This window comes from Marmota flaviventris, chromosome 12 (genome assembly GCF_047511675.1).
Source record: "Marmota flaviventris isolate mMarFla1 chromosome 12, mMarFla1.hap1, whole genome shotgun sequence".
Classification (NCBI taxonomy): domain Eukaryota; kingdom Metazoa; phylum Chordata; class Mammalia; order Rodentia; family Sciuridae; genus Marmota; species Marmota flaviventris.
This window is the reverse complement of record NC_092509.1, coordinates 75,954,106-75,968,312: the sequence shown is the minus strand read 5'-3', so window position 1 is coordinate 75,968,312 and position 14,207 is coordinate 75,954,106. Positions and strand designations below refer to the sequence as shown.

The following is a 14,207-nucleotide window of genomic DNA, read 5'->3' as shown; positions in this document are numbered from 1 at the left end:
TGCAATCCTCCTGCCTCAGCCTCAGGGAATCACTGGGATTACAGGCTAAGAGTGTGCTTTTCTATGTTAATAAGATGGTGGTGGCTGGGATCCCCACACTGCCCAAGGATGGGTCTGGTCACCAGGAAGACCAAGCATGTGAGTAGAAGATGGGAAGGTTTGGTTCCACCCCCTGGCCTGGGAGGTAAGAGAGGCTGAAGGTTGAGTTGATTACTAATGGCTAAAGATTCCATCAGTTATGCCTTTCTAGCAGAACCTCAATGTAACCCCTGAAGAATGGGCCAAGGGACCCTCTAGAAGGTGCTGAGTGGGTGGTGCATCCATAGATGGCAAGGAACCCTGTGTCCCTACCTAGACCTTGCCCTATGCTTCTCTTCCATTTGACTCTTTTGAGGTTTTTTATTTTTGTATAGTACTGGGGATTGAATCCAGGGCCTTGCACATACTAGGCAATTAATTACTCCTGAGCTACTCCCCTTCCCTGATTTGTAGTTTTTTAAAGGTAAGGAGCTGGGGGTGGAACTCAGGGGTCCAACACTTGCCGAGCCTGCCAGAGGCCCTGGATTCAGTCCCCAACAACACATACACACACATGATATTTATTATGAGTCGGTAATGAACTGGTAAATGTCAGTAAATAGCCTTCCTAAGTTCTGGAAGCTGTTCTAGCAAACCATCAAACCCAGCAGAGGGTGGTAAGAACCTTCATTTTATAGCTGGTGAGTCAGAAATACCAGAGATCCAGGACTTGAGATTGGCATCTTAAGTGGGAGCAGTCTTGGAGATTGAGCCCTCAAACTGTGGGATCTGCTCTCTCAAGGCAGATAGTGTCTAAATGGAATTAAATGGTTGCACACTCCGCTGCTGTCTCAAAGTTGGAGAACTGGTTGGTATGAGTTTAAAAAAAAAAAAGGAGCCTACACATTTGGTGTCAAAAGCACTCTGTTGGACTGGGGTTGTGGCTCAATGGTAGAGTGCTCGTCCTGTACATGCAAGGCCTGGGTTGGATCCTTAGCACCACATAAAAAATAAAATAAAGGTATTGTGTCCCACCTACCACTAAAAATAAATAAATTAATTAAAAAGTGCTCCATGGGTAGAGACCCATCATAGTAACCCTATATAGCTGAAGAGCTGGACTCATTAAAATGTCAAGGGCACAAATGGCAAAGACTGGGACACTGCTGTTCCAGGGTGAGGGAGACTGAAGAGACTTGACAAGGAAAGGTAGCAAGTGGCCCCTGAATAGTCATGGACCAGAGAGCAAAGAGACACTGCTGAGCCAGTCCATGAAGCTTCATGAGGTCTGAGTTTCCGTGGTAGCACCGAATCCATGAGGATTTCCTGATCTGGAGTGTTAGATGGTGGTTATTGAAGGAAAAGTGTCCTTTGTGCGCGGGCAGAACACTGGCTGAAGGGCTGAGGGGCTTCATGTTTAGTTTGCTCTCATATGGTCCAGAGACAATGGCATGAATCACGCACGCGCGCGCGCACACACACACACACACACACACACACCACACCCCTATACACGACAAAAGCTATACAGGATAATGAGTGAGGAATCTGGGTAAAAGGCATACGGGAGTTCTTTGTACTGTCTTCTTGCAACTTTCTGTAAGTTTGAAACTATTTTAAATAAGCTATTTTTTAAACCTTAAAAGGAATGGGGGAAGGAGCTGCTTGGAGTGGCGCACACCTGTAATCCCCCTATACTCTGGAGGCTGAGGCAGGAAGATAGCAAGTTCAAAGTCATTCTGGAATTTAGAAAATCCTGTCTCAAAATAAAAGGCCTGGGGGGCTGGGGAAATAGTTCAGTTGGTATAGTGCTTGTCTCGAATGCACAAGGCCCCGGGTTCAATCCAATCCAGCACCACACACACAATAATAATAAAATAATAATAAAAATCTATTAAAGAATAAATAAATAAAAGGCCTGGGGATACAGCTCAGTAGTAGAGCATTTGCCTAGCATGTATCAGGCCCTGGCTTTCATCCCTAGAACTGAAAAGGAAAAAAAAGAGAGAGAGAGAGAGAGAGAGAGAGAGAGAGAGATGGGAGGGGGCTGGGTATATAGCTCAGTTGGTAGAGTGCTTGCCTTGCATGCACAAGACCCTGGGTCTTGGGTTCAGTCCCCAGCACCACAAAGGAGAGAGAGAGAGAGAAAGAGAGAGAGAGAGAGAGAGAGAGAGAGAGAGAGAAGAAAGATTTAAGTATATAAGTATAAAATGAAGGAGAAGGAGTCCTAAATACCAGGAGGACACATAATATTTTTTGAAAAGCTCAGTCTGCCTCATTCAAGACTTGCTTACCAAGAGTGATCTTTAATTATACCCATATATTTACTTATATAAATACACCTGTAGGCACTCCAAGAAGTCACATTCTGTAGCACTTAGGAGTTCAACACCAAAGATACTATTTTCATTTTGTTATTTTTCACTGAGTATGTTGCTTTTTATTGTAGATAATTAAATAGCATGCTTTTTATATAACAATCATGTTAACAATAATAGCTCCTGTTTATATTTAAATATATCATTACTTGTCATCACGACTCTGTGTTTTTTCTTTTCCCCTTTATTTTTGCAGCACTGGGGATGGAATCCAGGCCCTTGAGCATGCTAAGCATGCGCTGAACCCTGAGCACAGCACGTCCTGACTCTGCTCTCCACCATTAAGACCATTGTTATTCTCGTTTATAGATGAGGAAATCAAGACTGAGAGAGGTCGGGTGTCTTGTCCCAGTTAGTGATGGAGCTGAGATTTGAACCTGGGTGGTCTGGTTCTAGCACCATTCATATTTTTGACACACATATCTTTTGTATCCAGAGCTCGCTTTTAAGTTTCTTCAGAACTGAAACTATGCCTCCTCCTGCACTTACATTCTTGCTTAAGGAGGTTGAGTGTATCCTGGTGGGGTGGCACACACCTGAAATCCCAGCCACTCCAGAGGCTGAGGCCTGAGGCTGGGGGATTGCAAATTTGAAGCCAGCCTGGGAAATTTAGGGGAGAGCCTGTTTAGAAATGAAAAGGGCTGGAGATGGAGTTCAGAGGTAGTGCTTGTCTAAAATGTGTTAGACCCTGAGTTTAATCCCCATTCATGCAAAAAAAAAAATGGTTAAAAAGATTTATAGATCTAAATAGACATTTAGACATGCAAATGGTCACAAGATCTATGAAAAAGTCATCCACATTGCTAGTAATCAGGGAAATGCAAATCAATACCACAATGAGATACTAACCCACCCTAGTCCAAATGGCTATTATCAAAAATATTAAAAATAACAAATGTAGATGAAAATGTGGAGAAAACGAACTCTTGCCACTACCGATGGGAAAGTACAATGTCCTATACTAGAGCCAGGCACAGTGGTGCACACCTATGATCCCAGTGGCTTGGGAGGCAGAGGCACGAGGATCACAAATTCAAAGCCAGCCTCAAAAATTTAGTAAGATCCTAAGCAACTTAGTGAGACCCTGTCTCAAAACAAAAAATAATGAAAAAGGGCTGGAGATGTGGTTCAGTGGTTAAGCTCCTCTGGATTCAATACCCGTTACCAAAAAAAAAAAAAAAAAAGTCCTATACTTAAAAATTTTTGATGAGACAGTGGGGTGGAAGTTCTGTTGTGACCATTCTCTGGATGGTCATCAACTCACTGAGACCTAGGCATTGCCTCTCAAGAGAATGCAGTAATGTCTGTCTAAGAAATGAAACATCTGGTACAGAATAGGAAGTCAGAGGAAGAGAGATTGTCAGCATCAAAATACGATTACACATGATCATGTCAGTGCAGCCAATGGGGACTCCACAACCCACCCCAGAGAATTAAAAGCAGAGGAATCAAGGGCATAGGCTTTCTGTCAACCTAGAGAGAAAGCTCTTGGGCAAGGCTGATTGAAAAGCAGGTCCTGCTGGGCCAGGAGGGAGCACCTACACCTGTAATCACAGTGACTTGGGAGGTTGTGACAGGAGGATTGCAAGTTCAAGGCCAGCCTAGCAATTTAGAGAGACCCTTAGCAATTTAGCGAGAGAGACCCTGTCTCTAAAGAGGGACCAGGGATGTAGCTCAGTGGTAAAGTGCTCCTGGGTTCAATCCCACCCCAACACCCACCAAAAACAGATTCCTCCTGGGCTCAGACACACGGAACACGTTTTGAGAAACTCACAGCGGAGTTTCTCAGCTGGTCAAGTGCAAGAGAAGATAGCGTTCAGTCTGGGAGAATAGAAAGAACTGAGATTCTGGCAGCAAAGAGCCTCATGTCCAGGAGAGAATAAGGGGGCACTCAGAACACACTTCTGGGGCCAGCCGCCCTCTGGGTATTGAATGCAGCAGCCCCCACCCCGCCCAGATGGAATGTGTCCATAAACACACTTCAACCCTTGAACTGCCCCCAAGTCCAGGGTGAGCACACGTCCTCTTTAGGTCCATGACCGCCCCAGCTTACTCCCCTTGTTCCCACATCCTCTGGCTAGTGTCCCCTTTCACTCCCAAAGCATCCCTGTTGGGGATGACAAATCACATGACCACCTTACTCCAACCCCTCATGCCAGATGCTGGCGCAGGTTTTCCTGCCTCCCTACCAACTCCAAATCCCACGATTCTATCTTTGATAGAAGATGACTTAGAGCCCGAGTTGCACACGTTGACTAAGTGCCCACTGCATCACTGGAAAGAAAAGCTGTGTCCGGTGTCTTTCTGATTAAAAAAAAAAAAAATCCCAATTCAAAGAACAAAAACTCACCATGTTCCCCCCCACCCCCGGCCCTTTGGTACTAGGGATTGAACCAAGGGGTACATAACCACTGAGCCACATCCCCAGCCCTGTTGTATATTTTATTTAGAGACAGGGTCTCTCTGAGTTGCTTAGGGCCTCGCTCAGTGGCTGAGGCTTGCTTTGAACTCACAATCCTCCTTCCTCGTCTCCAGAGCCACTGGGATTACAGGCATGCGCCACCCTCATCTGGTTTTCTGAGTGGTTTTAATGACCAGATCAAGAGGCTGCATATGTGATTTGATAAGGCACATACATAGAGTTGTAAACAGGGTCCAAATATAGACATACTTCAATTCTCAAAGTGGCCGGTATTCTATTAGAAACCTAAAATAAGAAAACAGTGTTTTTGTTTTTTCTTGGTACTGGAGATTGAACCCAGGGGTCCTTTACCACTGAAATACATCTCCAGCCCTTTTTATTTTATTTTGAGACAGGGTCTTGATAAATTGCTGAGGCTAGACTCCAACCTGTGCTCCTCCTGCCTCAGCCTCCCAAGTAGCTCCCACCCACACCTAGCAAACAGGGTGTTTTGAAAAAAATGCAAATACTACTTTTTTCCAGGCACTAAGAAGACTGTTAGGTACAGACCACTGCTCTCAAGTAATTAAAGTCTACAGTGTAAGACAAGTGCCTCAATAAACACACTTTCTATCACCTTTTACATGGAAATTTAAATGCTTATTTACATTTACTTTTAGATTTAAAGTCTAACAGATGTCTTGGGGCCCTTCTGAGAATCAAAATGGCTTACATAAATCCTTCAGATCAAAAGATTTTATGCCATCACAAACTTTCTATTTAATTCTATTGCCAATTCAAAATATTGATGTGGTTTTATTTCAGGTTTACGTAGAGCAATGATTGAAGGACGGCGGGTCCCACTTGATGCATTTTAAACATGCAGGTTGCTTTTTTCCTACTATAAATGCCTTTGAAGGAACGAGACAAAAGGGTTTTTGTGGAACTGAGATTTACTGAATGGAAAGGGTTCCTTTTAATGAGCCATTTGGAAGATTTTTAAAAATCCTTTTAGAAAATGTGAACTGCTATCAGAATTACTTCATCATGTTTGAATTATGTTTAAATAGGAAGCTAATGTCACAGCAGATTGCAGCAATGTTTACCTGGGGTTTCTTGTCATTTGCTTAAACTCTACACATAGCTTAAATACTAGAAGACACTTGCAAAGGAACCATTTTGTTGCTGGAGCTCTTTGGTAGATTTGGTGAGATGAGCTTTGAGGTCCTATCATGTGGCAAGACCCCGTGACAACTAAGGAGTAGAGGAAAATACTATTTTAAAGAATTCTCAGAAGTGGCCTTTGGAGATGTTCTTAAAAGACCACAGGATTTTAACAGAAAAAAAAAAAAAACAGGGTGGGACGTGGGAAGAGTGGAAAGGTTTCCAGGTTGCAAAGGCTGCAAAGGCCCATGGGAAAGAAGGGCACCAGGCAACCCTGAGGTGTGGTGGGAGATAAGTTTACAGCAAATGCAGGTCTTCCTGGTTTAGAGAAAGTTTGCATCCTGTTTTGGGCAAATGAGTGACACTAAATCTCTTCTTGCAGATCTGACCTAGAATTAGAAAAAGTTGGAGGCAGAAACCACTTAGGAGGATTTTGCAATTCTTCGAATAAATATCATGGTGCAAACTGGTTTAGCAGCAGTGGTAAGAGCAAAGGCAGTGCTGGGACGGAGCCCAGGGCCTTGCACATGCTAAGTGTGAGCTCTACCACTGAGCTACAGGTACCCCACTCCTGGGACTGGTTTTTTAAAATTCTAATTCAAATCCCTAGGAAGAGGTAGGAAGTGTGCTTTCTCTGAGGATTTCTCTGAGGCTTTGACTTGGACAGTGGGGAGAGGAAGAAGCCATCATGATACACAGAGGCCATAAATGCAGGTTCTGGTGAGTGAGATGTGCTTAGTTTTGGATATTATACTCTTGAGTCCAAGGTATCAGGGGAATAACCAGAGGGCAGATTACAAATGCATCCATGTAACCTACAAAATGCTCATAATTATAAGTAAACACTTGTTCAAAAGATGCAGGAAGGAGGGAGGAAAGTTAGAGAGTGAGGAGGAAAAGACAGGAGCTTTCCAGAAAGCAGTTGGACACTCAGACTTCTTTCTCAGGAGAGGTCCTGGGGAGGTCATGGCACAGAGACGGTGAGTAAAGAAGGCACCAGGAGAAGAGGGCTGAATTCAGGTCTTGGCACAGGGATACTTAGGCGCCAAGAGAAAGACAGAAGTCAAGAAAGGAAACCATGGCTGGGGCAGAGCTAGAAGCCAGAGAACACAGAGCTCCCCGGATCCAAGGAGGCAGGTGTCTCCAGACAACCAGGGACATCTGGGCATGGTGGCACAGACCTGTAATCCCAGTGATTCAGGAGGCAGAGGCGGGAGGATCTCAAGTATGTGGTCAGTCTCAACAACTCAACAAGGCCCCAAGCAATTTAGCAGGACCCTGTCTTGAAATTAAAAAAAAAAAAAATTAAAAAGGGCTGAGGGATGTGGCTCACGGTTAAGTGCCCCTGGGGGATTCAATCCTTGGTTAAAAAAAAAAAACCCAGACAACATCAAAAAAACCAACCACAAGGGACAGAAGTCAGAAGAGAGAAAAGTCACAAGCACTGGCACGTGAGAGCTCCTTACTGAGCCCTAATTCTGGGCTGTGCCCCACGCTGAGAATATAGCCTGTCTTGTGCTCCTCATCCAACCTGGGACATAGGTAACACTGGGGAGCTGCACCGGTAGCTTTAGATCTGTGAACTGACTTCTTCAAAGCTTGCACTGCTGAAGGGCAGGGCCAGGACACCAATCCAGCAGGGCCTCACCCAAACCATGTTCCCCTCACACAGTTGGCCTCCTGCTTCAACATGGTGGTGGGGTGGAACTCAGATCCCAATGTCTGGAAAAGAGCAGGGGATGGAAACTCACCCTGATGCTATATTTGCAGAGGCCTAGAATAAAGCTCAGTGCTAGATGAGAATGTCAACTATCATCAGTGAAAGGAGTGGGTGGTGGTGAAGCTCGGGGGAGCAGGGCTGCACCTCTTCCGGGAAGGGGCAAGAGAGATGGGCACTTTAGATCCTTGGTGAGAAGATGAAAATCATTTCACAAAACAGAAACCTGCATTCAAGCTGGGCACCATGGCACAGGCCTGTGATCCCAGTAACTTGGGAGGCTGAGTCAGGAGGATCACAAGAGTTCAAGGCCAGCCTCATCCACCTAGCAAGACTGTCTCAAAATAAAAAATGAAACGGGCCAGGGACAGAGCTCAGTAGTAGAGTGCCCCTGGGTCCAATCCCCAGAACTGATTTTAAAAAAAGGAGAGAAAGAAAGAAATGACCTTCTTTCAAGTAAGATTTGAACACTTTAACGGAATGCAGTAACTTGCTATTTTCCTTTCTTAATATATATGAAAATGCTATTTCCTATTTTAACATATGTGTAAAAGTATTCATGCATTAGACTTGTACATACTTTTTTGGTTTCCTTGCATTTTTCTGTTGAGAGTTTGAGTTTTTCTTTCAAAAGGACATTAAACGCTGGATCATGGGGAAACAAACAAAAGGAAAACAGGCCATGAGAACTCATGAGCCTTGGATGGAGATTAACACCAAGCATTCGCGTGGATTCTGTCAATCACAGGGCGTTTTTGGAAGGGGAAGGAAATTCATGTTGCCCTTTGAGGGAAAAGAGCCTTTCTCCCTAGCTGCTGCAGCATTTGTGACACACACTTAGGCTTTCCCCCATGGACATAGCCACACTGTCACGTATGGATGTCACGGAGAGAAATACACAAGCTGACAGCTCATCTGGTGGCTGTTCTCAATCTGGTCATTGTCCCTGTGAACACTGCGCATCCCTGAGTGTTTCAATAGGGCAGAAGGATTTTCTTCCTCTGTATCCAAAAAAGCACTCTGGGAAGGGAAGGCTAGGCCTGTGCCCAAAGGCTTTACAGTCAGGAGGACCAGCAGTGACAGGAATCAGCCTGGGGAGGAGCATTTTGATCAACTTGGAGGATTCGTGTGCCGTTCATTCAGTGAAGTTTCTTGTTTGTTTCTTTTGCACCTGGGATTGAACCCAGGGGTGCTTAACCACTGAGCCACATCCCCAGCCCTTTTTATTTTTTGAGACAGAGTCTCCCTAAGTTGCTGAGGCTGGCTTTGAACTCAGAGTCCTCTTGCCTCAGCCTCCCAAGCCGCTGGGATTACAGGTGTGCGCCACTACACCGGGCTCAGTGCAGATTTTAATGGAGGGATTTTAAACAAGCTCTCCAAATCAAAAGCATTTGGGAAGTTTGAAAAGAAGTCATATAATTAATGTTGGGTCTGTGCACTGTCCAATGAGTGAAAGTGAGAAAAATCCAACACACTGGTTATTTGAATGAACTAGTGCTCAGCCACAGGTCTAGAGCTCCCTGTGCCCCCCTCCCCATCACAGTTCTATCCCAACACTGTGTCTATGCAGTGGCCAAGACTGAATTTCCACCAGACCTGTTCCCCCTCCACAGCCCCATTCAACCCCTCCATTCAAATGGCACCAGGGCTAGGAGACTTTTCCTATGAGCAAGTTCAAATGCATGATCATACCTCACCTGGAGAACCAGGTCTTCTCCTTGAGCCAACACTGGCCATTGATAACACAGGACTGTCTTACAGGGTGAGGCTGATTCAGAGCCTCTACCTCTGACCTGGTGGCCTGCAGCTGGCTAGCTTCAGGTGGACTCAGTCCAAAGCAGAGTCAAAGTTCACGGACTGAAAGACCAATTACGTCCCTGCCCCAGCATTGGAGCCCGTCGGTGGAGCCTGCATGCTGGGAACCCGGGGGCATGGCTCTGTGGCTTTGACCTGCAGTTCTGGGAGCTGTGGACAGTTCCCTTGAGCTCCTTTCCAGGGCAGGAACAGGCAGGCCCAGGTCTGGGACAGAACTTGGAACACACACACATCTGGAGGGGTCTGGGGTAGCCACTTGCCCTGAGGCACCTTGTACAACTGTCCTCATGGGGGTCAGTCCTTTTCAAATGAGGCTAGCTGTGCCAAACCCCTGGGGAAAGCCCTGTGCTCCTCCTGGCCCAGGGTTAGAGGGGATATTTTACAGGGTACTAGTGTTCTTAATTTAAACTATATGAAATTGTCCTTTTTTTGTATATCAAACATGATGCAGAATGTAACATGCTCATCCTCACAACAGAAATTATGAGAAGCTGGGTACGCCTGTAATCCCAGCAGCTGAGGAGGCTGAGGCAGGAGGATTGTGAATTCAAAGCCAGCCTCAGCAACTTGGGGAGGCTATATGCTATTTATCAAGACTCTGTGTCTCAAAATAAAAAACAAAAAGGTCTGAGGATGTGGCTCAATGGTTAAGTTCCTCTGGATTCAATCCCTGGTACCAAATATAAATAAATAAATAAACAAACAACAAACAAATAAATAAATGGATAAATAAATAAATTAAATAAATAAATAAATAAAAGAAATGATGAGACAAGAGTAGGGTACATGTGGAAAAATAACAATTTTGAGAGCCAGACCTGGGTTCAAATCTCAGTTCTGTTACTTTCACTCCACAAACACATACTGAATTCCTTCTATTTTGCTGGATACTATTCTTGGAGCTTTACAGAGAGGGGTGGTCCAGATAGGTAGGCAGCCCTGCTCCTTATCTTATGGGGCCACTTCCTGGTTGGACCAGTTGCTCCGCTTCTCTGAGCTTCAGTTAAGTATTGTAAAGGCTAAAAGGGATGATGCACATCAGGCACAGAGCGCATGGGCATATTATCATTCCGTGGCTCACAGGAGCTCTAACCTATGGACCAAGAAAGCCTTGCAAGGCATTGTGGGAATCTCCAAGGCTATCCTCTAAGAGCCCTGACGCAAGAAATGACTGTAGGAAAATGGGACAACCAGGGAGAGGGCCACAGGGACTCCCAAGACCACTCATCCCAGCCCATCCACTCTTCCACTCAGAGAGGCCAGTTGCTGTCAGTTCTCAAATAAACCAGGAGGGCAATAGGCAGAGGAGGGTGTGAACTGCTTCATCTTTTTTTTTTCTTTTTTCTCTTTCTCTTTCTGGTACCAGAGATTGAACTCAGGGGTACTTAACCACTGAGCCACATCCCCAGCCCTTTATTAATTTTTTTATTTTGAGACAGAGTCTCATTCTAGTTGCTGAGGTTGGTTTTGAATTTGCCATCCTCCTGCCTCCTGAGCTTCTGGGATTATAGATGTGTGCCACCACACATGCCTTATATAATTGGTTAATAATGGCTTCCCCCCGCCTCCAGTACCAGGGATGGAACCCAAGCCTCATATTTTTTTAAAAATATTTTTTTAATTGTTGATGGATCTTTATTTATATGCAGTGCTGAGAATAGAACCCACACCTGGTTCATCTTTCTTAATAGACATGAAATCATTTATTTAATACAAATAAAATAATGCCAAATTTATTGATTGCGACAGAGATTGAGGAGGCCTCAAATTACCTATAGAGTTTTCTAGCTTTTTTGTTTTTTTCATTTTGCTATACTAGGGACTGAACCCAGAGGTGCTCTACCACTGAACTACATCTCCAGCCCTTTTAAATTTTATTTTGAGACAGGGTCTTGTTAAATTGTTCAGGCTGGCCTTGAACTTGTGACCCTCCTGCCTCAGCCTCCAGAGTAGTGGGGAGCAGCTGGGATTATAGGCACCAGGCTGGAACTTCTGGTTTCAAGCCATCAACACATATCTGGCTCTAGTTATGTAAAGGATATGCAAGTTAGCTAATCTTTTCCCTAATTTCCCACCTAAACAAGTCTCCGATGTGAACAGAAACAAAGGATTATAGATTCCTTTTGTAGCCCAGGGCCTATTTCTGGGCTCTGTGTGCAAACACGCCACAGGGCTATTTCGCAGGTCAGCATGCACACCATTTAAAGCTGCATAAATTGCGCTGGACAGAGTATTAATAAGTGTGAAGTTACTCTGTAGCAGTTCAGCTCATGACGGTACCTTCACTCTTGTCCTGAGGTCCATTTGACTTTCTGGGTCCATTCGGCACAGGTGGGGTACAGGGAGGCGAGACCAACAATTGCACTAACTTTTTTTCATACACTTTTCTGGTGGAAGCTGAGGAAGAATGTGAAGAACAAATTACATTGTCCTGTTTTTGTATGTGAGCTTACTGGGTTCAAAGTATTTCATAATTCCGACCTTTCTTCTAGGCTCTTATATAATTGGTTAATAATGGCTTTTTGTTTTTTTCTTCAGCACCAGGGATGGAACCCAGGCCTCATAAATACTAGGCAATTGCTCTACCACTGAGCGACATCCTTAGCCATGCGGTTGGTTTTTTTGTTTGTTTGTTTGTTTTTAATATTTTTTTTTTAGCTATTGATGGATCTTTAATTTATTTATATGTGATGCTGAGAATTGAACCCAGTGCCTCGCACATGCTAGGCAAGCACTCTACCACTGAGCCACAACCCCAGCCCCAGACATATATATGGTTTTTAAAATGGACCCCACAGCTGCTCAACTCACTTTTTCCCTTTCACAAATACTTAGGTGATACCTCTGGAATAGCCACAGAATCAGGCATTGGATACATCTGAGAACAAGATGCCATGGCTGTGCATCCTATGTATGATGAATATAAACAGTGAATACATAAGTCAATAGTTCATACAGAGCATATAGCAAAAAAGAAACAGGAGCTGGGCCTGGTGGCACACGCTTGTAATCACAGTGGCTCAGGAGGATGAAGCAGGAGGATGGTGAGTTCAAGCCAGCCTCAGCAACTTAGCAAGTCCCCAAGCAACTTGGTGAGAGCCTGACTCTAAATGAAAAATAAGGGGCTGGGGCTGGGGCTCAGTGGCAGAGCACCTGCCTCGCACCTGTGGGGCACTGGGTTCGAGCCTCAGCACCACATAAAAATAAATAAACAAAATAAAGATATTTAAAAATGAAAATAAAAAGGGCTGGGATTGTGGCTCAGTGGAAAGCACCTCTGGGTTCAATCCCCAGTACCGAAAAAGAAAAAAAACAAACGGGTAATATAATAAAGAATGACGGGTTTTTCATTGTCGAAGAAAACTAATCCCTTCTCTCTGGCACCATATTGATATGTAAGGATCTTCTCTCTGTGTGGTTTCCTGTTTTCCAATGTCTATTTGTGAAGGCAGGACCTCACACATGCTAAGCTGCTGAGCTATAGCCCCAGCCTCCTTATTTCTTTTTTTATTTTTTGGTTGTAGTTGGACACGATACCTTTATTTCACTTATTTATTTTTATGTGGTGCTGAGGATTGAACCCAGGGCCTCGTGTGTGGGAGGCGGGCGCTCTACCGCTGAGCCACAACCCAGCCTCAGCCTCCTTATTTCTAGTGGGAAACCATTTTCAATGGTTTTTATTGTACCTGTTCCTTTTACTCTAAGTTGTTTTTAAATCTTTGGAGGTAGTTTGTAAACAGTCAAGGGCTACCTCCCAATATTCACTGTGTACATACGTACGTAGTATTGGGCCCGGTAAAAATCCAAGCTTTTCCAGTTGATTCTGCAGTTCACAATCACTCAGGCACTTCACATCCACCATGGTGATAAAAGTTTGGCCTCTTTTCTGACAGTGGAATCTTTGAAATAGTAAAACAGTACATTCATTACAACAGCCTTTATGAATAAGTACTAAAACTTTTCTTATCCACATAAAGCTTTACAACTCATAAAGCCTACATCTTCACCTCCTGCTGTTTTCTGCCACAAAGCCCGGCTGGGATCAGTGACCTCCATGCAAAACCATGGGTGGGTGTCACTTTACCCAGTGTTCTTGGGGTTCAATTCTTCCTCACTTTTCTACTTGACTAATGTGAGAAAAATCTTTGGGACAACTTTTTCCTTTACTGCTCAGGATCTCTGAGTAAGACGCAAGCTCTGAGAAGATAAGAATTTAATTAAACAGGAAAGAGCTGAGAGAGATTTTTTTTTAGTGAGTTAAATAAAAAGTTATTTATCCCTGCCCTCCTTTTGATGAGAGTACAGAGAGTACAGAGCGGTCGGTTATTGCAAACAGTAGTAGTTTTCACACTTGTAATTTAACTCTGAGCATAACGAGATGGTAGTTTTTAATTAACCGCCGGCAGACTTGGTAATTGCTGAATTGGCATTTGAAAAGAGTCAACTATTCATTCTCTGGCACCCAAATTGATTTATATAGATTTATAAAAGCCTTGATATGGCTTTCCCAAACTGCACAGCCCCACATTCGATCAGTTTTATTCCAGTGATCTCTTGATCTCCCCCCTCCCCCCAAAAAAACCCTGACCCTTCCACCTACTTAACAAAATCCTGAAAACGAGAGGCCCATTAGTCAAGTCTTTTAACAGAGATGTTTTCATTCGGGAGTTTATTGGTTGTACCTCATTTCTATCATGTTTCGAGACTTTTTAAT

The 14,207-nt window shown here is 44.2% G+C and overlaps 1 protein-coding gene across 1 annotated transcript in view; it reads right to left on the bottom strand.

Moving 5' to 3' along the window:
* The window catches only part of Lemd1 (LEM domain containing 1), a 29,149-nt gene extending 15,794 nt beyond the window's left edge, over positions 1-13,355 (bottom strand). The window contains exons 1-2 of the mRNA XM_027934654.1: positions 13,274-13,355; positions 8,259-8,323 (exon numbers count right to left, since the gene is read on the bottom strand). Of these exons, the coding sequence (XP_027790455.1) occupies positions 8,259-8,323; positions 13,274-13,355 (147 nt within the window). The remainder of the gene's footprint in view (positions 1-8,258; positions 8,324-13,273) is intronic.
* Between the last annotated feature and the right edge of the window lie 852 nt (positions 13,356-14,207).